Source organism: Lissotriton vulgaris, chromosome 11 (genome assembly GCF_964263255.1).
Source record: "Lissotriton vulgaris chromosome 11, aLisVul1.2, whole genome shotgun sequence".
Classification (NCBI taxonomy): Eukaryota; Metazoa; Chordata; class Amphibia; order Caudata; family Salamandridae; genus Lissotriton; species Lissotriton vulgaris.
In genome coordinates this window covers 515,401,729-515,426,877 of record NC_141699.1, presented here as the reverse complement: position 1 = coordinate 515,426,877, position 25,149 = coordinate 515,401,729, and the positions used below count along the sequence as shown (strand labels likewise).

At 46.5% G+C, this 25,149-nt stretch overlaps 1 protein-coding gene across 1 annotated transcript in view; it reads right to left on the bottom strand.

The window, feature by feature from the left end:
* Positions 1-25,149, bottom strand: part of LOC147683095 (disintegrin and metalloproteinase domain-containing protein 9-like) — a 2,555,772-nt gene that overhangs the window by 553,071 nt on the left and 1,977,552 nt on the right. Inside the window, exon 15 of the mRNA XM_086942496.1 lies at positions 7,281-7,361. Within this exon, the coding sequence (XP_086798622.1) occupies positions 7,281-7,361 (81 nt within the window). The remainder of the gene's footprint in view (positions 1-7,280; positions 7,362-25,149) is intronic.

Below are 25,149 nucleotides of genomic sequence, written 5' to 3'. Positions count from 1 at the left end.
ATTGCTTGTGTCAATACTTGTAATTGGGCTGCCAGGTAATATAGCTCGAAATCTGGGACCGCCAATCCGCCCTCCGCTTTTGGCCGTATAAGCGTTGCCTGGGCCACTCTCCTTCACCAGAGCCCCAAAGAAATCCTACAATCAAAGACTTTAAGGTTTTGAAGATCAAGCATGGTATCCAAATGGGTAGCGTTCTGAAGTAGTATAATAATCTAGGTAGCGCCACCATTTTCAATACCGCTATCCGACCTATCACTGACAATGGGAGATTGGCCCAAAAAGTCATATTGCCCTTTAATGCCCTCAGACATCTTCCTATATTTCCTTCTAACATGTCCCTGGATCCGTGATATATGAGTACTCCCAGATATTTCAAGCAGGTTGGCTCCCTGCACACATCCCTAGATATGGCAAGTGGCACTTCTCCTGTCCTCAGTGGGAACAAACAGGTCTTACCCCAATTTACCTTTAATCCTGAAAGACCTCCAAACACTGTTAACAAATTTGCCGCTCCCTCTAGAGCTCCACCTGCATCTTCTAAGAACATCAGCAGATCGTCTGCATACAGCGTTATATACTGTTGGTTCCCCCAATATTCCAAGCCGCCATAGCTCGATCCCAGTCTGGCTTTTGCAGCTAATGGCTCTATTGCTCAGGCAAACAATAATGGGGAAAGTGAGCATTGTACAGCGGGCTACCTGGTACTGGGGTGATATCAATGCTCCCACCTTCACTCTGGCCACAGCGGAAGCGTACAGCACTTTGTCCAGTCTACAAACTCCTCTCCTACCCCAAAGCGTCCTAGGGTATTGTATAAGTACCTCCATTCCAAACTATCAAACGCCTTTTCTATGTCCACCGATAGCACCATCGGTTGCATCTCTAGTGGCTGATCTTCTTCCAACAACCTCAGCAATTTCCACACATTAGTTGCTGTGTTCCTTGTTGGAATAAATCCAGCTTGGTCTTCATGGATCAGGTCAGTCATATGCTGCAACAAGCGAGTCGCCAGTATCCTGCTCAAAATTTTATAATCAGTGGTCAGCATTGATAACGGTTGATAGGACGCTGGATCTTTTTCTTCTGGTATGCATAGTGCCTCTCTCATTGAAGCAGGTAGTCTACCTAGTTCTTTCGCCTCTTGGTAGACCTCTAGTAACTTGGGAGCCGATATGTCCACATATTGCCAATAAAACTCCACCGACACACCATTTACTCCCGGTGTCTTGCCATGGGCCATATGTTTGATGGCACTTCTAACTTCCTCTAGCGTTATATCACGACCCAAGCATTTTGCCTGTTTGTCTTCTAGTTGCGGAAGGGGTAACTCATCTAAGAAGGAATCAATGTCAGACTCATCTGCTTCCAATGAGCTACTATATAATTCCTCATACTACAATGAGAACCGGTCCAGTATTTCGCGTTGAGTAAACAATGCCCCACCATCTCCGTCCTCTAGTGCTAGTATTGATGATCCCCGCAACACTGGGTTGGCCAACCAAGCCAGCAGTGTCCCTGCCTTGTCTCCCTCAGCATGTGCCTTTGTAATATAAGTTTTATAATCGAAACAACGCAATCTTTCTATTTCTACCGCCACCGCTTCCTTGGCCACAACCACCTCTGCTTGTTTTTCGGGGTGCCCTGGCCTCGCAAGTTCAGCCACCCTTAATCTACTTTAAGCTCCATCCACATCCTGCAGTAGGACTTTCCTCACTCCCATGTTTGCTGATGCAAACCCCTCTAATTACTTCTTTAAAAGCATCCCACTCCAATGCTCTAGTGCAGTGGTTCCCAAACTTTTGACTCCTGAGGACCCCCATTGAGTCACCACTGGAAGCCGGGGACCCCCAAGCAATTTGTATGAGTTAAATTTCAAATATTAAAACAATAATTAAAAAAAATACACACGTGTACACACAAAACAAATACTCAAGGTACTAACAATTTTGGGGCCAGATGTACGACCATTTCATTTAGCGCCTCGCAATTGACAACACATTGCAAGTGGCAAATTGCGAGTTGCTAAATGAAATGTACAACAGTGTGTTTAAGACTGTTTGGGATTCCCAATGGGGTCGCAAATTGCGAGGTTCCTTAATATTGATGAGCCTCTCGTAATTTGTGAGCCCGTTGGGAATGCCTGCCCTCCCAGGTGTGGTAGCCTGCTGGGCTGTGCTGGCCACCATGTCTGGGACTGCTTTTAAATAATGCAGTTTAAAAAAAAATGCAGCCCACTTACTATGCATTTAAAAAAAAAAAGTAAATGAAACGTTTTCGTTTCATTTTCTAAGGGTAGGCAGAGGTCCCTGGGACCACTGCCTGCCCTTAAAAAATAATTTTGCATGCATTTGCAAAGGGGAAGGGGTCCCCTGGGGACCCCTTCCCAATTGCGAATGCATTACCATCTACTTGAAGTAGGTGGTAATTATGAGTGTTTTGAGACCACAAAACATTTGTACATGGTTTTGAGACTCGCTATTTGGAAGGGAATGCCCCTTCCAAATAGCAAGTTGCAAAACCTATTTAGCGAGTCGCAAACAAATTTCGACTCGCGAAATAGGCAATGTACATGCATGCGCAAACGGGTTCGCGAACCCGTTCGCGCATTTAAAAACGGATCTGGCACTTTGTATTTTATATTGAAGTAATAGCCCCTCTGTCACATGTATTTCATTTGTTTTATAGCACCTCTCATACCATTGTAGGATGTCAGAGCACTTTACATCACACACATATAGACATTGAATCATACATGTAAATCAGTGTTTATATAAAATATTTAAAGAGTGCTTGGTCTGGAAAAACGCAAACTCAGGATTCAGAACATAACACAGTGGCTAGCGCTGACTTTAACATTAAAAATGTATTTCTACCCAAATAAATCTTTTTAGCAGCATCAGGATAATGACTAACTATGAAAAAACATGAGGTAATAACCATGAAGTTTTCAAGCAGCTCTTTGATGACAGTTTATAGGTCCCTCTGCTACATTACGATTGTCACTTATGAAGTGCACAGTAACGAAAGAATCTTTGTGACAAAAGCAGTAACCACGAACCTATGCACATAAAATACTGCTTTTTAAAATGCATGTTACCCGTTCTTTGCAGTTGGCACATTAACCCTCTGTGCTACATAAGTCAAAGCTGCCACTGAACAAAACTCTCCTCACGCTCCAGCAGGTACATTAATCACTGGCATTTATTTATTCATTTATAATTTTGACACTTTTATTGTTGCTGGAAAGCTGCTAATTATACAAGAAACGTTTCTGTGCTTTTAAAACTGTTGCCTGCGGACCCCTGGGAATGTGTCACGGACCCCTGGGGGTCCGCGGACCCCAGTTTGGGAAACACTGCCATAGTGGATGCCGTACTGGCATTTTCATTAAAATAATGTGTTATCCCTTCTCCCACTTCATTCTGGAAAACCGGGTCACTCAATGTGTCTGAGCGCAATCGCCAGGTAGGAAAAGCAGATTCCGCCTTCTTCCAATGCACCCTGAACATCACGGGGTTGTGATCAGACAGTGTCCTGGCAAGATATTCAGAGTGTACTATTGCAGGCGCCAATTGCGCGGAACATAGTACAGCATCCAATCGGACATGTAGGTCATGCATCGCTGAGAAATAAGAGTAATCCTGGTCAAATGGGTGATGCTTGCGCCATATATCTACCAAATCCCATCTATTTTGCCACTCCCGCCTATGACCAGCTAATCTAAGGACCGGGGAATCCACCAGAGGAGGGTGAGGTCTGTCGAATGATACATCTATAATGGTACTGAAGGCATGCCTTATGGGCAATGAGGGGTGCTTGGTGCCAACGGGTTACTGCGTATTCCTTGGATATACTTCCGCACTGAAACCCAAAATAACTCAACATATTCCCCCCCCCCCCTGCCCAGCTGTTCCAGGACCAATGGGCGCCCGTCTAGCATTCTAGTTTATCATTACAGCAGGCGGGATCGTGGAAAACCACCTCCCCCTCTCTCAATTGGTAACTTCTTACTTCTTTTATTGCCACAGTGTTCCTCAAGTTTATCATCGACCGCAGCATCTTTGAGATATCCTCTCGAAGCACAGATCCTTTTTCATCCAGCATCCCTTCTGCTGTCCCTGGTGTTACTGTTGGCAGCTTTGTACTGTCCACATCTGAAGCTTCGGCTTCCAAGCTATCTTTGTCTTTTTCGGATTCTGAATTTTCATTGGATTGCAGCGTTCTGTCTTCAGATAAAGCTGACACAGCCTCCAGCACCTCCCGCCTCTTCAGCTCAGTTTGTGAAGACAATGGTTTTCGCAGGCCTCGCCTCCTGTGCCGTAGCCGCTGCGATTTACGTATTGGTAAGTCTTCTGAGGGTCCCCAATCTCGTTGGTCCTTACCGTCCTTTCCGGCCCTGTACGATTCTAGCCACGACCAAGCTTCCTCCGGAGTTTCATGAAAGCAGGTCTTGCCATCTAGGATGATTCTTAATTTAAAATAGCAATGAGTACTGGATACCCTCCATTCTCAGTTCCTTTTAAATTAATAGAAAAGAGGAGCGGCGCCTCTGGATCTCAAAGGTGTAGTCGGGGAACAGGTTGACCTTACTATTTCCCATATAAAAGGGTCCATCAGTGCGTGCCTTTTGAAGGAGCAGATTTCTGTACCGGAAATGCAGCAGGCGCGCCACCACCGGCCGAGGGGGCTGCCCCTACTGCGGCGACCTCCCCGGCACCCTGTGCGCCCTCTCCAGCCTGTAAAATGAGGACAGACCTTCCGGAGCCACCGCTGACTTCAGCCAATTCTCTAGGTAGCCTACCATGTTCCGCCCTTCCACTTTTTTGGGCAAACCCACTATGTGGATGTTGTTCCGCCGGTTTCTACTTTCGGCATACTCTGCGCGCTTTTCCAGCACTGTCAGACGGTCCAGAGCATTCGTCATTTTTGCCTGCAGTGCCATCTGTACAGGTTCTGCATCCTTGAGTACTCCCTCCACTTGTCTCACTCTATCCACCAACTTAAAGTGGTCCGCTCTGAGGAGGCCAAGGCCTGTAGCGACCTGCGCAATATCTTGCTGTAGCGCCGCCCGGGAGTCCGCAATCACTGCCAGTATTTTATCACATTGTAGCTGCAGTACAGCATCTCAAGGTGCCTCTTGCGCACTCTGTTCACCCTGGCTCTGGTGTTCAGTGTCCGAGAGTTGCGCTCCGTCCCTCCTCCCCCTGGGTTTTCCCATTCCGGTGATCTCTAGCGTTGTCACTTTTCAGCTTAGAAGCCCCAGCTGGTCACTCCCGTTCAACTCCAACCAAGCCCTGCTTTCTCCCCCCCCCCTATGCGAGGGATCCAATTACTCAGACTCGTCACTCCGCAGCCATCCAATCAGTTTAATGCAGGGGCCCAGGGTATCACTGCTTCGTACTCCTATTCGCCAAGTACCTCAATCCGATGGGCAGGGGGTCACCCCCACTCTATCTAGCCTGCCGCATTGCGGTGCCGCGTCTCCGCCCAGTGACCGGTACAGACGTATCCCCTATTGCGCTATTTCAAATAACTAGGGGGCCACAGCTACCGCCCTCTGTGCTGAACCGGTCCCGATCTCGTAACCAGCACTCCCCTGGGCAGTGACTATCCAATGCAGTTGGCTAAATTGTCCCGCTCATAAAATAAGCACAGTCACTGTTGTGGGTGTATTCCAGCACGCTGTGTTCAGGCCTGCTGCAGATCATCAATGCAACCCCCTCAGGGCGCTCCGCTCCCCATGGCCTGTTTGCGACACTGCTCCCAAGGCTCCTTTCTTGCAGATCGCGGTGTCTGCCGGCTTCAATGCGGTCGTGTTGTGTTCTGGCCCCAGGACAGACCACCCGGCGGGGGCCAACCCCCAGCTGCCCGCGAACACCCTTCCTCCTGCCCCTGCTTGCAGTCCGCAGCGCCTCCGGGCCCCATACCTGCCTCTGCGCCCCAGAGCGCACCACACCCCACTCACCGGTACAGGGCCAGGCATCGCCGCACTGTCCACTGATCTGCTATCTCCGCTCTCCACCGCGTCAGTGTTCCAGCGCCGCGGCTTAGCTCTGGGCAGCAGCAGCTCTCCCGCTCTCTCAGGCACAATCTCCGCTCCTCTCCACCAGCAGTTCTCAGCTTCGGAGGTCTCCCCAGACCCGGCCGGTCCTCTACGCCTTCTCTGTTGTCCCTGCACCGGGTCCACACACAGGGGGGTCCCCCGCCGCTCCCGATCTCCCAGCCGGCCAGGTAATCACTTGTGCAGCCCGCTGGCACCAGCGCCGCCCATCACGATCCGCTGTTCTTCGTTGTTTGTCCGTGCTGCCATTTTGTTGACGCTGTCTCCGACAGTCCCGGGCCAATAAACCGCCCGTAACTTCGGTATTTGAGTGCCGTGCAGCACCGAAATCTTGTCCGTGTGAAACCCTGCCTTTCCCACGATTTGTTGTGCTGGTAGGGGGTCTAGGATGGTACCAAGTCAGGATTTTTGTGGCTTTCAGTAGCGGAGCTCAGCGCTCACACCGCTGTCCGCATCGGCTTCCAAGCCACGCCCCCAAAAAAGTGCAGATATTCATACAACAAAATCAACTTCAGACATGATGGATTACTTCTTGGAACCTTTTTATGAATGCAGAATAAGGGGTTTATTTCGATGTCAGAGTTGCCTCTGACCTACACTGTCTCGGTCAGTTCAGACCGCCTGATTATGATGTGACCGAACACTGTTCGGTCAGATACTCACATTTCTCTATGGGAGCTTGTGTTACGGCCATAAACCAGCCGTAATACAGGCGCCTATAGAGGAATGAGGATGTATGTAAAATCCTGCACCCTGTGGCAGGCACCCCAATGGGCCTGCCACACAGTGCTTGGATTTACGGGGGGAGACCCTTTGTACCCCCTCGCCCACCAACCATAGGATGCTTTACAACAGCCTTTCTGTGTTGGCAAGGCTGGCACAGAAAGGCTGTGGGAAACCAACATCGTAATCCCGATAGCAGAAACTCCGTCCATAGAGGATTTGGGTGCCGTTCTGACCGGCCAGGAATCTCCGAGCCGGTCGGAACAGTCCAGAATGACGAACCGGTTCACGCTGCAACCACGGACATAGTATTTCGGCAGTTGGACCACAAACTTATCGAGTTGGTCGGAAAGCTTGCGACTAGTGGTTGGAGGCTTTTTCGACAAACATCATAATTGGACCCTAAGTGTGGATCAATTTCAGTGACAAATATTTATCATGTTTCTTTCTTTAAAAATCTTACCAAAGTAAATGCAAAACAATTTCAGAAACTTACTCCATTTGAGTTGCACGCTGCCTCCGAAAAGCACTTGTTATTCAAAGTTGTCAAAAGAACACATTTTTGGTGAACGCAAATCTAAAAAGATTTCAAAAGTTATTAATTTTAAAGTGATCTAATAGTACAAAAATAAACTGGAACAGCGATATACAATATGATGAACAATCTCTATTCAATGAAGCAACACATTATCTTTAGGACAAAACATTATTTAGGTTGCTTGCAGGCAGCATCTTGGTCCCTTTCTTAAAATATATCAATGATAAACATTCGAATGTGAAAAGTGAAAAGAAACATTGGCAGCATAATGGCAGCATAATAGACGGGTTGAAAAAAACAACATGCTATATTCATTACCACTTGTTTCGAACCAGAAATATATATGTATCTCAAAGTTTCACAAAATCAGTAGAAGGAGTAAATGCTACCATTAGATCGGAGCTTTTACATTGGGAGTCATTACATTGTGGATGTAAGTACACCAGGAGTCATAACATCGGAAGTAAGGTTACCACCCTTGCATTGGGAATATGGGAGTACTTTACTACGCAGATGTGTAATTTAAAATATTGTCATCCTACATAACTTACATACATATATATATATCCATTACAACGCCACAGTAATTAAACGTACAGCAGCCAAGGACACATAGCGGACTTTCCAGCAACAAATGTATTTAACAAAAGACAGGCAAGGTGTCATGAACATATATATATATATATATATATATATATATATATATATATATATATATATATATATATATATATATATATATATATATATATATATATATATATATATATATATATATATATATATATATATATATATATATATATATATATATATATATATATATATATATATATATATATATATATATATATATATATATATATCCAGCAATAGCAGATCCCATTTAAAAGAGCTGGCGCCTGGAAGTAAGTGAATCACGCTGTCTGTTGGCAGCCTGCTGACAGCGTTCTGGGTACTTGCATGCTTCAAAGTCCTTGCCATACGCGTTTCGAGAGCGGGTACATAGAAAAGTAATGTCCTATAGGCATACATAGAGAATAGTAGGCCTAAAGGCCTCACCTTAGTAACATATCCATGTCCTTTTGTAAAAAGGACCAAACTCTAGACAAGAGCCAATCAGCTATCACCTCCCTCTAGAACAGAGGTCTTCAATCTGGGGGGCGCGACCCCCAGGGGGGTCGTGGAGTCCTTTGAAGGGGGTCGCAGATTCTGTCCCTGGCTTGGGCTGATGAGGGTGCTCACGCATTCACACCGAGGTGTGAAAAACATCGAAGCCTCATTAACAAGTAAAAGACTTGTCAAGTACTCGGGTGTGGCTGTGTGTGTCCCTGAAGCCGTTTCGAGCTGGGGGAAGTGGGGGAGGGGGGCTGGGGGAGCAGGCTGTAGTGTAGCCTGCCCTTTGAGGTCAATAGATATTGCGCGCCTGGAGCTGTGGGTCCCGTGACACATCCCCCGCCCCCAGCCGGGAGGCACAGAGATGCCCTCCCATGATCGGGAAAGAAGGAAAAACACGCAGCGAGATACTGACCCCCCCCCCTCCCCCATGAGAAAGGCACACAAAAGGTGGGTGAATGAATGATGGGTGGATAGATGGATGTAAGGATGAAGGATGGATGGATGTGTGAAAAGGTGGTTGGATGAATGATGAATGGGTGGATGAAAGGGTGGATGGATGAAAGGGTGGATGGATGAAAGGGTGGATGGAAGGAAGGATGAAAGGGTAGCTGGATGAAGGATGTATGGATGGATAAAAGGTTGCATGGATGAATGATGGATGGATGGATGGATGTGTGAAAAGATGGATGGATGAATGATGGGTGAATGGATGGATGAAAGAGTGGATGGATGAACGATGGATGTATGCATGGATGGATAAACGATTGCATGGATGAATGATGCATGGATGGATGTGTGAAAAGGTGGGGGATGAAGGGTGGATGGATGGAAGGGTGGATGGGTAAAGGATGGATGTATAGATGGAAGGATGAAAGGGTGGATGGATGGAGGATGGATGGATGGATGTAAGGATGAAAGGTTGGATGGGTGAAGGATAGATGGATGAAGGATAGATGTATGGATGTAAGGATGAAAGGGTGGACGGATGAAGGATGGGTGCATGGATGGAAGGAAGGATGAAAGGGTGGACGGATGAAGGATGGATGGATGGATGTATGGATGGATAAAAGGTTGCATGGATGAATGATGCATGGATGGATGTGTGAAAAGGTGGGGGGATGAATGATGAGTGGATGGATGGATGAAAGGGTGGGTGGATGAAAGGGTGGGTGGATGAAGAATGGATGTATGGCTGGATAAAAGATTGCAAGGATGAATGATACATGGATGGATGTGTGAAAAGGTGGGGATAAATGATGGGTGGATGGATGGATGAAAGGGTGGGTGGGTGGATGGATGAAAGGGTGGATGGATGATGGATAGATGTATGAATGGGAGGATGAAAGGGTGGATGGATGTATGGATGGATAAAAGGTTGCATGGATGAATGATGGATGGATGTGTAAAAATGTGAGTGGATGAATGATGGGTGGATGGATGGAAGGTGGATGGGTAAATGATGGATGTATGAATGGAAGGATGAAAGGGTGAATGGATGAAGGATGGATGTATGGATGTAAGGATGAAAGGGTGGATGGGTGAAGAATAGATGGATGAAGGATAGATGTATGGATGTAAGGATGAAAGGGTGGACCGATGGATGGATGTATGGATGGATAAAAGGTTGCATGGATGAATGATGCATTGATGGATGTGTGAAAAGGTGGGAGGATGAATGATGGGTGGGTGGATGGATAAAAGGGTGGGTGGATGGATGTATGGATGAAAGGGTGGATGAATTAAGGATGCATGTATGGATGGGAGGATGAAAGGGTGGATGGATGGATGGATAAAAGGTTGCATGGATGAATGATGGGTGGATGTGTGAAAAGGTGGGTGGATGAATGATGGGTGGATGGGTGGAAGGGTGGATGGGTAAAGGATGGATGTATGGATGGAAAGATGAAAGGGTGGATGGATGATGGATGGATGGATGAAAGGATGGATGGATGTGTGAAAGTGTGGGTGGATGAATGATGGATGGATGTGATGAGGTCTAACAGGCGCATTTATGGTTGTCAAAAGATGATGATGAGGAGTACCAGTTTCTAGAAACTTTTGTCAGAAGGGGGTCCTTACCCCTAAAAAGATTTTACAAGGGGGTCTCGGCATCAAAAAGTTTGAAGACCTCTGCTCTAGAACCTTCCTGGCAGGAGCCTCAGACCCTCAGATTTTCTACCGCATGTTGTGCTAAGGGAGTCTCTACTTGAGTTCTGCTCAGGTTTGCTTCTAAAGCTTTATTTCTTCAAAAATTGGATTCTTTCTAGGTAAAAGCGATTTATTATGGCTGATACTCATAAGAAGGGTCTTTTTAGAGCCTGTAGTTCTTGTGGTAAACAAAGGCTCCACATCGATGACCAACACAAGAAATGCTTATATTGCCTATACCCAGATCATTCATCTAAGGACTGCAAAATATGTAGAACATTTTCCACAAAAACTCTCAAGGACCGAGAAGGACGCCTTCTGCTATGGCTCCAAAGGCTCAAGGACAGAGACAATCTGGAATCTTCTGAAGAAGGTGAGAGTTCTTCAGTCTCCTCTAAACTGTCTCTCAAAAGGCCAAGGGTAGCTTCCCCTAGTCCTCAAGACGCTCCTCTAAAGAAGACAGCTAAAAAGTCTTCAGAGGTCCTGTCAGCATCAGCTTCTGACAAGGAGGTTCACACCTTCAGAAAACCTGCGTCGTCGTCGATGACTACCTCATCGACATCATCATCAGCGCTCAGTAAGGCTGGGTCTCCTGTCTACGTCTCGACGCCGACGACGACAGTCTTGACGACGACGGCATCGTCAACGTTAACTTCTTCAACGACAATTACCCCATCGTCAACGGCGGGTAAGCCCTTGTCATCGACCATTGTTATTAAAAGGTCGACGACAGTATCGACGACAAAGTCAACTCCGTCGACGAAGGCCATGCCGACGAAGACATCGTCGCCGAAAACATCATCGTCGATGGGCACACCGTCGATGACGATGAAGGCGCCCTCGGTAGCGGCACAGTCGACGAAGACGTCATCGTCGATGAAGATACCATCCACAGCAACACCGTAGACGAAGGCGTCGACGACTATGAAGACGCCGTTGACAGCGGCACCGTCGACGAAACCATCGTCGACGACCCTGTTGGAGGAATCGACGACAATAATTCCGTGGACGGCAAATGTCCAGAATGAACAGACTGTCGGCAATACATCGTCAATGATCACTCCATCGGCGAGCCAGGTGTTGATGACTGATTCTGGTTTCCATTCCAATTCTCAGGTCAAAATCTCGAAAAGGGCAATCACGCCGGACTTAACATCTCCATGCCGGTTGCAAAGTCTACCGCCAGCTCATCTCCTACAAGATGAAGAATCTGATGAGGAGGATATGCTCCAGGCAAACAGCCCTTCGGAGCTAGTGGTGAAATGTCAAAGCTCGGACGAGGAAGTAGTCCAGCAGCATACAGTACAGACGCACATTACGCCCATGGTGTGTCTGCCAGCATCTCTAGTGACTGATTTAAGATTTCTGATTGAGGACTATAAACAAAGATTCCCAGAATCACCAGCTCTTCCACCAGCGGCGACAGTGCCATCGCCACGGCCTCGACTGCCGCCCTTGGTTCTCCAGCAGGAGAGGGTGCACGTGTCTTGTCCTCCATCATCTGATGAAGAAGGAGAGGAAGATCAACCAGAGGAGGACGAAGTGCAGGATGACCAATCCATTCATGACGACTATGACAAATATGTCATCGATTCTCCAGCGTCTCCTGTGCCCGCTACTTCAGACTCTCCACCAGTGGACATCGGTGGTTTCCACAATTTGGTTGAGAGAGCGGCAAAACGCTTCCACATGACAATGGAATCTCAGGAACATGACTGTTTCCTATACGACTTTAAAGAACTGCTTAAAAATGCAGCGAGATCAATTCCAATAATTGATTATGTATGGGAGCAGGGTCTGCAGTTGATGCAATCTCCAGCCTCAGTCTCGCCAGTAGTTCCAAGACTGGATAAGACATACAAGGCAATAGGAGGAGCTACGTCAGCAAGCAAGATGGCTGCTTAGGCTCCCGGCTCCGCCGACCTCCGTAACCCGCCACGATACCATGTACATTATCCTGACTTTACGCCTAGTCTCTGTGTGCATGAACTGTTCCGCACTCCGATGGTGAAATCCAAAAACTTTTATCGGCTTGTTTGACAAAGTTCCGTCAAGTTGAAGTTTGCGGCGGTCAAGCCGGGGCCTGGAGTACTTTCACAGCCGGGCTGTAGTGCAACAACATCGGCCAGGAGAATCGGGCAGGGTCCGGTCGACCAGAGTGGTGGCTTTAATTCAGCCCGAAATTGGCAGCGATCGTTTTCATTGCTCAGCATCGACCGAGGGGTGAGTCAGCTTGCTGCCGGCTGCGGGTGGGGGCCCCCGTCCCGCGAACCCGGTTTGCGCCCGCCAGGGTTTGGTGGCTCGGGGTCTCTGGCCTGCGGTCCTTACTGGGTTGACCGTGGCTGCGGACAAAGACTGGTCACCCCTCGCATTTGCACGTTCGTGGTCCTGTCTGTCCCCCCCCCCCCCGAGGATGCCAGATTCACCCAGGGAGGTGATTGTCACTGATATCGGGCATGAGAATATGGATCGAACGGTGCATGAGCCATCGCTGAGGTCAATACTGGCAGAACTTTGGGCATTTCGCACACATGTGGATACTTTGTTGAGCAAATTGGACACGCGCCTATCTGAGATGCTCCTGGTGGAACCGGGCCCAGCCTTATTGTTGGAACAGGAATCTACAGCCATTCATACCGCGGCCATTTTGACTCCGTGCGAGAACCCAGTGAGGAAACAAGTATTGGAACCATCGGATGGTGCCCTGGGAGACGGTGTTCCCGAGGATGTCATGGTATTGCTGAACCTTCCACCACCACCGGCTTTGGAGATAACGACAGGCGTTCCCCCCCCCCCAAAGGAGACTTTTGTTTGTGACTTTCCATTCATTTTGTGGTCATCTTCTCCTTTCCTGGTGGTGCTACGTCTCCTGTGCAAGACACATTGGGACTGTTCAACTAGGAGGGAGAGTTCGTCTCTGTCTAAAGTTCCTGTGGACTCACTGCCTGCCGGTAGCCATGGGCTGCTTTTTGATGACTCTCTTCTTCTTTATTGCTTCTTTGTGTGCCTTCGGGTCTCGCTGAGAGGGGTTCGTGTTCTTGTTCGGAAGGGCCAAGGTTAAGATCGACTGGGTCGGGAAGGGTTGGCGTGGTTTTCATAAGTGTTGGACCTGCAACTGTTTGCTCTAAGAGGCTGGGCGGTGTCTCACGGTACCCTCTAATTTCTTCTATATTGTTGTCTTAAACTTGTCTTTTGGTGATAGGGGGTGGCTGTTTCGGGCGGGGGGTCTAAAGGGGCTGGGAGCCCACATGGATATTCCCTCCTCCGTTCTTTCTCCTACGTTTGGGGTTTTAGTTATTAGGGGCGACAGGCACACTGCTAGTGGGGTTAGGCTGTAGCCATTTGCAGGGGTGCAGGGGGGGGGGGTTATTTTGCCTTTTTTATTTTCTATGGCCTTTCTTTCTTTCTCTCTCTTTCTTAAAGGATCAGTATAGCTACGAATCATTCGGATTCTTATCGTGTGTTTGTATTTCGTGCTTATGCTCTCATGATATCCTGATTCCTGGGTGGGTAGGCTCCGAGTACTGGCGCAACATGGAATGTATATTGTGTGTTCTTTTGTACCGATCTATATGCTCTGGTGCCAATTCTCCATTATAGTGGTTATTACATGCATATCCTGTTTCTTACCCCGTCCCCCGCATTCTGTTTGATATAAAATGAAACCTCTGTCTCATGCTGGAACCCAGTTGTTCATTCTAATACAACTTTTATCCTGAATCGCTGCCGGACCTCTGGGTTGTCGGCTGATGAGCTGTGCCATACTGTGATATCGGAGATTTTAATTTGGCTAGCGGCCGGCCCCCGCGTTTGTAGGCCCATACTTGTATTTTTACTGAATGCTACAATAAAGGTTTTTTTTTAAAAAAAAAGAAATACAAGGCCCCACCGTCAGCAGCGGCCTGCCTCACAGGACACCCTAAACCTGATTCGGTGGTCACTCAGGCGGCTCAAAAGAATTCAAGAAATCCCTCATCACCTTTGACAGCGCCACCGGACAAGGAGGGGAGGAAGTTAGACAATATAGGAAAGCGTTTTTCTACAATGTCAGCAATGAGGTGAAGGCAGCAAATACACTGGCGCTTCTAGGACCATACAATAGACAGCTATGGGCAGATATTGCCCCGTATTTATCTGAGTTACCAGACGCCTCAAAAAAGGAAGTACAATCTATCCTTTTGGAGGGTCAGATATCAGCATCTGAAATAATAGACTGCGCTATGGATGTAGCGATGACTGGATTCCGGCAATTGGCCGGGGCAGCCGTTTTACGGAGGCAAGGATGGCTCAAGGCAACCTCATTTAGACCGGAGGTACAGTCTAAAGTCCTAGATATGCCATATGATGGCCAACATCTGTTTGGAGCTAAGATGGACGAGGCTCTACAAGCTATTAAAAAAGACACGGACACGGCAAGAGCGCTGGGTACGCTCCAATACAAGAAACAGTCCTTTCGAGGGAACAGAAGACGAGGACAACCCTCATACAGATGTGGTTTTCAGAGCAGATCATCATATTCTTCCAACCAGGGTAGAACCCAATATCAGAATCGCCAACAACAGCAGGGCCGACAATCCTCATACGGAAAGTCAACCTTTAGGGGCAAAAATCAAAGGAGGAACAATGGCAGACGCCAATGACCTATTCATCCAGCCAGTCCAACCCCCATCTACTTCTTTAAAGATTGGAGGAAAATGAACACATTTTCTCAGGAATTGGAAAAGAATAACCACGGACCGGTGGGTCCTTCAATTGATTCAATTTGGCCATTCCATGGAATTCAAAAGTATCCCTCCGACAACTCCTCCCCGCCCAATGCAACACAAAAACCTATGATTGCTTCTACAAGAACTCTCAATTATGCTCAGGAAAGGAGGGATAGAGAGAGTACCATCTTCTCAGAAGGGGAAGGGGTTTTTACTCCCGCTTCTTTCTCATTCAGAAGAAAGAAAATAAATGGAGGCCCATTCTAGACCTCAGAGCGTTGAACAAGTTCTTAAAGAAGCAGTCGTTCTACATGGTCACCATACAGTAGATCTTGAAGCTCCTGGAGGAAGGGGATTTCATGATGTCCCTGGACTTACAGGACGCATACTTTCATGTTCCAGTCCACAAAAATCACAAAAAATACCTGAGGTTTGCATTTGCGGGCAGGCACTTCCAGTTCCATGTCCTACCTTTTGGCCTCAAATCTGCGCCCGCATCTTCACCAAGTGTCTCTCCCCGGTGGCAGCTTTCCTCAGGCAGCATGGTCACCAAGTCTTCCCATATTTGGATCACTGGCTGGTGAAGGCACCATCCTTTGCAGGCACCTCCAGATCCTCCAACGCCTGTCTCAATCTCTTCAGTCACTTGGGTCTTACAATCAACCAAGAAAAGTCCACTTTTCAACCTTCTCGCATCATCACCTTTCTCGGAGCAACTCTGAACACAGTTTCTGTAAAGGCGTTTCCATCCCAGAAACGAAAACGCAAGCTCCTTTCTCTAGCCTCAACAGTAGCCTTGAAGAAAACGTTGCCAGTTCGTATCCTAAAATTCCTTTTGGGGATGATGTCATCATGCATCCTACTCATACCACATTACCGTCTACGGATGCATCCCCTACAAGAGGCTTTGTCCAGGCAATGGATACAATGCACAGGGTCGTTCGACGACCGCAGAACTATTACAGAGCGAATCATCAAGACATTGCAATGGTGGATGTCATCAAAAAACCTCTTGCGGGGACTAACATTCCTACTTCCCGCAGCTCCTCATGTCATCACAACGGACGCTTCCTTCGAGGGTTGGGGAGCTGTCCTACAGGAACTACAGATAAGTGGCAAATGGTCAGAGCTGGAAAAACATTTCCACATCAACCTACTCGAGCTGATGGCAGTCTTCCTGGCCCTACAGCCATTCTTGCCAAGGATCAAGAACTCCCTAGTGCTCGTCAGGTCCGACAACACTACGACAATGCACTATCTAAACAAACAGGGAGGGACGCGTTCGCAGACACTCTCTCTCGCGAATCGCAAAAGATCTGGAATTGGCTCATTCTCCACAATGTAACGCTAAGGGCGGAGTATGTCCCAGGCAAGGACAATGTAATTGCGGACGCATTAAGCAGGCAGAGGACATTGTGGCACGAATGGGAACTGGACCAGGCAATCATCGACCAGATCTTTTCCAAGTGGGGATCGCTGCAAATCGATCTATTTGCGACCAGAAAGATCGCCAAATGCCCAAACTCCCCAAGCTGGCATCCCCATTCAGGGTCCCTAGGGAATGCATTTTCCATCGCATGGTGCAACGTCTTTGCGTACGCATTTCCCCCATTCCCGATGCTTCCCAGGGTCCTAAGAAAGATGAAAGCGGAGCCTTGCACTTTAATTCTGATAGCCCCATTCTGGCCAAGACAACACTGGTTCACGGAGCTCCATCGTCTATCTCTAGAGACACCGATTCATCTGCCCCAGTATCCATCCCTGCTCACAATGAACAACAAGCAGGTTCAACATCCGGATCTGAAGTCTCTCAGGTTAGCCGCCTGGCTCCTGAGTACCTAGAATTCAGCAGTCTAAACATACCACAGGACTGTCGGTATATTCTAGCCAAGGCAAGAGCGGATAGCACTAACAAGACATATTCCCTGAAGTGGAAGCGCTTTTGTGTATGGTGTGCTGACAGAGAAATTCGACCATTTTCCTCCTCTCCAGAACAAATGTTGCCTTATCTACTACATCTGGCACAGCCGGGCCTAGCCCAATCCTCCATTAAGGTACACTTGGCAGCAATATCACGTTCAAAGGGTCCCCCTCTATGGTCTAGCAGACTAATCAAACAGTTCCTGAAAGGACTATACAGATCTTTCTCGCCAGTACGGATGGCTCCACCAACATAGCATCTAAATGTGGTTCTTAACCAACTTATGAAACATCCATTCAAACCCATACACAAGGCTGACCTAAAGTAAATCTCGTGGAAAACAGCTTTCCTCCTAGCGCTTACATCTGCAAGGAGGGTCAGTGAAATGCAGGCATTTTCCATCCAAGATCCTTTTCTATAGTTCAAAGACGACAGGGTGATTTTGAGGACCAATCCTAAATTTATCCCTAAAGTCCCTTCGGACTTCCACTTGAACGAGCCTGTAGTCCTAAGATCATTCTTTCCAAACCCCAGCACTGCAGCTAAGAGGTCGCTGCATTCATTAGATCTTAAAAGGTGCTTGAAATTTTTTATTATTGATAAGACCAAAACATTCAGGAAGTCTAATCAACTCTTCATAGCTTTCAGTAGACCTAGGAAAGGTCTACCGCTTACTAAACAGAGTTTCTCCAGATGGATCTCTTCAGCGATTACTTTCTGTCATGACCGAGCTGGACAGCCATTACGGTCTAAAGTCCGGGCTCATTCTACAAGAGCTATGTCTACATCTATGGCACTCTTTGCTGGGGTGCCAGTCGTGGACATTTGCAGGGCGGCAACATGGAAGTCGCCGCATACCTTCACTAGGCATTACTGCCTGGACACAGAGCTGATGAGGGATGCGGCAGTGGGACAAGCAGTATTACGCCATCTATTTCAGTAAGGTGAGCCTTTCTCCATCCCTCCATCCTTCTCTGATATGCACATTTATATGTTGATGCTTATTGTTGACATTTATTGGTGGTTAATTGTCGCATGATATGTATTATCTAATGACTTGCATATGCTGTACCATCAGAAATGTGCACTCTGCATTGCTTGCTACTCTGATTCAGGCATGTGAATCTACGAAAGGCACCTATAATACTGGATAAGAAATGCGTTACTTACCTGTAACTGCAGTTATCCAGTATTGGTGTCTTTCATAGATTCACATGCAACCCTCCCGCCTGCCCGGGATGGACTCACCTAACTCTCTGTGTCACGCCTACTTAGCTTAGTGCGTATGAAAATCTGAGGGACTGAGGCTCCGGCTAGAGGGAGGTGATAGCTGATTGGCTCTTGTCTGGAGTTTGGTCCTTTTTACAAAAGGACATGGATATGTTACTAAGGTGAGGCCTTTAGGCCTTCTATTCTCTATGTATGACTATAGGACATTACTCTTCTATGTACCGGAGACTCCCATCTCGATGACAGGGAAGGATTCAGGCATGTGAATCTATGAAAACACCAATACTGGATAACTGCAGTTAAAGGTAAGTAACGCATTTCGTCACCTATACGCAATCTAGACCACTAGGATATAATGACTGTACATTGACTGTTAATGTCCAATAATATTTATGTTAAGGTCCACTAATGTTAATGTTCAATAATGGTGCATAGCATGTTACGTTGCTTAAAAATGACTCTTCTCATTCTGATTATCTAGTACTGGCACACTGCTACAGGTAGCATAAATGGTCTAAAAAGGGTATTGTTGGTATGAGAGCACATCTGAGCTGGGTAATATATTTAACAGTCGCAGGTGTCTCTATACAGTCTTACTATAAATAGGTCTTGTACATCTGGTGTTTAATCTTAACCTATGACCAAATAAATCATATGTAGGCTTTCTGGTTACTCATTCTCATATACTGTTGCCAAAGTTAACTTATATGTTTGATTCTAACAAATTTAAATGCTTTGCTTAATCTGTACGATACCGACCTTCTTCTTTTGCTTGGAGGATCAGAAATATCCTTATTTGGCTTGGGAAGCCCTGTTTGTGGCCTTTTGCGTCCTATTTAGATAAAGGATGGGGAAATGCTTCCTTGTCGCATTTCAGTGGAAGGGTTGGGGGTGGGGATTGGTCAGGATTTTTTTGGTTGTGTTTTTTTTGTTTTTGAGTTGGCTTGTTATCTTGTTATTTTTTCCCTATCTGAATCCTGTCCGACATCCCCTTTTCTCCTCAAATCAGGGCTACAAAACATCCTTAATTGGATGACAAGAAACCAATTAAAGCTCAATGGAGACAAGACAGAGATTCTTCTCTTAGGAAAACGTCAAGATCTTTGGAATCCTTCACACTGGCCAAACCAGATGGGCAACTTTCCTACCCCAGTGACTCAAGTTCGTAATCTAGGAGTCATCTTGGATAGCTCCCTCTCCATGAACCAACAGGCCAACAAAGTTGTTGGCCTTTGCCTTACCATCATCAAATCGCTGAGGAAAATTATTTGGATGCTGCCCTCTTCCATGCAAAAGACCGTAGTCAATGCCCTCATTACATCACGGCTTGACTACGGCAACATTCTGTACCTTGGCTCAAACAAAGCGGTAGTCAGTCGACTACAACTTGTCCAGAACGCTGCAGTTCGACTACTGCACAAAATCGCCAAAAATACTGGAGTCTCGAGCTACCGTCGCGAACTCCACTGGCTCAGGATTGAAAGCAGAATCCGTTTCAAAGCCCTGAACTACATGTTCAGAATCAAGGCAGGTACTGCTCCCAAATACCTCCTAGCTCTGGCTCACCCCTATATTCCCAAGCGTAATCTTCGTTCGCAATCTGCTGCCAACTTCTGTGTACCAAGATTTAAACTGGCAAAAATGGGAGGCAGATCCTTCGCCCACCGTGGACCATCCCTCTGGAACACACTCCCTCCCTTCATTCGAAAGGAGGAAAATCATGTCAAGTTCAGAAAGCACGTTAAGACCTGGCTATTCGAACAATAACTTGAATAGCCAGAAATCTCTCTTGACATCCTTATGCTGTGTCTCGGCGCCGGGAAATCCTTTCTGGGTAGCTGTAGCGCTTTTTCAAATGGAAATAATTGTCAGGATCTAGCAAGGCGCCTACCTAAAATGATAAACTACATCTCCCAGAAGTCCTGGTGGTGGGAGTGGCGCTATAAAAGGATGGGCGAGACCGCCTGACACTGTTCGTGATTTTGTGCTATCAGTGGTTTTTTGAATCGGAGTCCATAGTTTTCTGCAGCGCTTCCCGTTTTTGATCCTGAGGTACTGAATAGCTGCATATTCCTGGTGTCAAAGGCGAGTGAGAAAGTTTGCGCCTTTGTTTATGCAAACAACCCGCCTTCCAGACAGCTGCCGGCGTTCTTTGATCGCAAGCACAGCGAGCGGAGCGAAGGCGTCTCCGTCGCGAGGACTGTAAACAAAGGTCTCTGGGCTGATACAAGTTACCGGTGGGAAACGGAGACCATGAGTAAAGCGGAGTTGGGACTCAAATCAAATCCTGATAGTTTAAAGACAGCGCGTGGTGATAACGCGTGACTTTGATACGTTTATTATTTCCTTTTGAGAATCACTTGGAAAGGAGCCATTGTTTTTGGACTTGCACGGCTGTGCAGGTTTTTTTGTTTCTGGCCAGTTGTAGAGCGGAGCGTAGTGGGAGGTCTTTTCTACGCGCTACCGTTCCGAAGAAGGTCACTAGTGTCCTGTCCTTTAAGTGCCAAATGGGAAGGTAGTGGGGCCCTACACCTTGCCGTATTTGGAGATTTGAATCTTATTGGAATCTTGTGGAGTATACTATATTAGAGCGGAGGACAGTGGTTGGATGCTACGTCTCACCGTGTCTAAATTGGAGCTTTTGTTGTTTGTTCTTTAAAGAAACTTTTGGCTATATACTTCTTTTTGAATTACACTTGGGAATGTGGTGTGTTATGAATGCAGCATAAGGATATCACCAAATACAAGAAGGGGTACGTTCTTAAAAGATACCGACGAATACCAGGAGGAGTTCTTTCTGTTGCCAGAGTGTAACCTGCTTTTTTTGTGTTCTTCAGGGACCAGAGGTACTGATATCCGTGATATGTTATAAAAGGGAAAGGTGGAGAACACTTCACTCACAAAGGTGAACATTGCTGACCTGTTTAGCGAGAATGCAATGAGAGTAGGTTGAGTTGTGAATAACGTTAACCTGTGTGTTCCTTTTCTTGTCTTTCAGCTGTCTCTTCCCTGCAGTCCCCTTCCGTCCCCTCCTTGTTCTATTTTATTTTCCCTCGCCCTATCCCTCGAACACACTGTGTTTTTACGTCAGTGTGGTCGGGAGGTGGAGTCCTATGTGCTACAACCGGATCCTGCAGCGTGGAGCCAGACAAAAATAAAATAAAATAAATAAATCCCTCCTCTATCTTTAATTTTCTTCTCTTCTCTCACCTCTTTCCCATGCTACTTCACAGGTTCCACCGCAAAACACCTTCTCGTCATTCAGCAGAGATTAGGTCATAACACTGCACATAGACACCTGTTATACCGATCTCAATATACCCAATCTTCCACATAAGTATACACAAAACTGCTTGTGTGGGATCTTCTTACCCACATCAACCCTAGATGTCTACTTCATCATACCACTACAATCCAAAGCAACATAATGTCTCCATCCTTTAAAATACTGTCCTTGAATACCGAAGGTCTTAACCATCAAGTAAAACGCAGAACGATTGCATACTATTTTAAAAAGCTGAAGGGTGGCGTTATTCTGCTACAGCAGACACGTCTAAAATCCATTCAAGATGCAAAGTTTACAGCACATGGATTGCAGAGATTGCCATCTCCCCAGCACAACAGAAAATAATTGGGGTCTTCACCTTAATATCAAGGAAATCTAACATAACTGTGATATCTCACACACGACCAACATGGAAGAAGGCTCATTTCCAGGGTAAGTAGGAGAGATTTAGAATGTTATGTTAATTTCTATGCTCACAATGACAAAGCTGTAGAGTTTTGAAGTATCTAGATACACAATTAACAGAACTACCTGCCAACCTTGGGGCGATAATGGGAGGAGACTTCAATCTTCCAATGGATGGCAATCTTGATAGAATATACACACATACATTTATGAGTAATAACTCTCATTAACAAATGAAAATTTGCAGCAATAATAATAATAACTTAATTGACATACGGAAACTATATTACCCCTTCGGTAGCAATAACAATTCTACTCATCTCCACATCACTCCTTCTCCAGGATATAATATATAAATAGAATAGATATTAATAGCAAATGATGAATGCATATCGATGGACCTTACTTTGAATGCCCCTTCTCCTCTTCCTCTGCAGTGGTGCCTAAATGATGATCTGTGTGAGGATGATAGCAATAGAGAGGAAATAGCAAAAGGTATTGGCCACTTCCTTGAAGAGAATCATATTGATGATACCTCCTTAACCACAAGATGGGATGCACTGAAATCCACGCTTAGAGGCCTAATGATCCAACAAATGGCCTTAAAACAAATACGTATCCGAACATCTTCCATGATTGGAGGTGGCGATTGAGGCTTAGAAACACTAAGGGCTCAGAAGCTTTACCTAAATTGCAAACCTTACAAGATAAGTATAATCAAATTTTAAATAAAACAACCCGGAAATATGTTGAAGTTTCCAATGCTGGGAAACCCACAATAGGAAACTAGGTTGGGGTAATTATTTCATCAACACAACGTATCCTCGATGCTATCAGGTCATTCTACTGCAACCTCTGCTCCCCTCTCAGTTATCAATGACTATCTTGATTACTGCAGCCTCCCTCAGGTGTCACAGGCTGACAGACTTAATCTCTATAAGCCTGTTGTGGAGGACGAGATTATATCTACAATACACAGTCTCAGATCTGAGTGCCCGGCCCAGACAGTTATTCGTCCAAATTTTACATACTCTTTGCTGAAAGAGTAGCAAAAGCTTTACATTTTGACTTTCAACACTATGACATGAGGCGTTATTGCTGGCTCAGCTACTGAAGCTGTAATCGTAGCCATCCCAAAGGAAGGGAAGGATCACTTTGATGGTAAAAATTATAAACCGCTCTCCTATCAATCTTGACTGTAAAATATATGCAAAGATTGTAGCTTGTAGACTCGAGCCAGTGATATTGAACCTGTTTGCATCCTCGCAAATTGGATTTATAAAAAGTAGGCTTGCCTCAGACAATATTAGAATGCTTTGCCATGTCTTGAAAAAAGCTAAATCTACCTATACACTGACAGCTGCACTTGCATTAGATGCAGAGAATGCCTTCAGCAAGGTCTTTCTGCACTCAATACCTGAGAGGATATCTAGGCACTGGGGCGGCTGCTGTCGGGAGTTGTTAGTCAAACATGCATGCTTTTAGGTTCTCTCAGTACTTATATAGGTTGGGTGCAGTCCGGAGGTGGTGTGGGAGACCATTCCAAGTCTTGGCGGCCAGGTAGCAAAAGGTGCGGCCGCTGCTTCTGCTTTTATGGAAGCTTGGAGTGTAGTTGAGGGAGAGGGAGGGGAAGTGTAGTTGTCCGAAAGGTTGGTGGAAGTTTAGTTTGAGGTTGAGGTAGGCTGGTCCTTTGTTGTACAAGGTCTTGTAGGCGTGGGTCGGTCGTTTAAACTGACACCTATTTTGGATGGGGAGCTAGTGGAGTGCTCTGAGGTGGGACGTCAAGCAGGCTCTTCTTTGGAGGTCGAGGATAAGCCTGGCCACATCATTTTGGATGGTTTGCAGTCAGCTCAATAGTTTTGAGGTGTTGCCCATGTAGAGGGAGTTTCCGAAGACCAGGCGGTTGGTGATGAGGGCTTGGGTTATGGATTCTTTGGTGTTGATGGGGAGCCATTTGAATGTTTTCCGGAGCATGCGAAGGGTGAGGCAGCAGGCTGAGGAGACAGTTTCTGACGTGGTCTGTGGAAGTGGAGGCGGGGCTCAATTCTTGAAGATGAGTACCTCTGTTTTGTTGGTGTTGACTTTGAAGCATTTATTTTGCATCCACCTGACTATGCTGATCATGTACCTGTGAAAATTGGTTTTGGTGTTTGTGGGGTTTGAGGATAAGGAGAGGATGAGCTGAGTGTCGTCAGTATATGATATGATGTTCATATCATAGGATTTTAGCACTGTGGCCAGGGAGGCATGTATGTGTTGAACAGGGTTGGACCCAGAGGGGACACTTGGGGAACGCCACAGATGTTCTTTGGACCTGAGGTGTAAGGTAGGAGGTGGACCCTCTGGGTTCTTCCAGTGAGGAAGGAAGCGATTAATTTAAAGGTATTTCTTTGGATCCCCATCTGATGAAGTCAATGTAGGAGGTTGTAGTGTGACATGGTGTTGAAGAGGTCAAGGAGGATTAGGCCTGTGGTCTCTCCTTGCTCTAGGAGAGATCGGATGTCATCTGTGCCTGCAATTAGGGCCGTTCTGCGCTGTGATTCGCATGGAAACCTGATAGTGATGGATCCAGGAGGTTGTTGATCTCTAGGTGGTTGGAGAGTTGGTTGTTTATTGCTTTCCCCAGGATTTTATCCGCGAACAGGAGAAGGGAGACAAACAGGTAGTTCTTCGGTTCTTCTGGGTCAGCAGTAGTTTTTTTAGCAGAGGATTTACTTCTGTGTTTTCCATCCTTCTGGGAATGAGGTGATTGTGAGTTTCTTACTGATGGAGATGCTCCCCAGGTTGAACATGTGGTGGGGGTAGGGGTCTCTGGGTGCTCCTGAGTGGATAGAGCTCATGATGGTAGCAGTGGTGTGAATGGTTAGTTAATCCCAGATAATGATTATAGTGATTGAGGTGGAGTCGTTGTGTTGAGGATTTTATCTAAGTTGTTGCTGGTTGGTTGTGAGCCGAAGTGTTCGTAGATGGTGTCAATTTTGTTGTAGAAGAAGTCTGCAAGGGTATTGCACA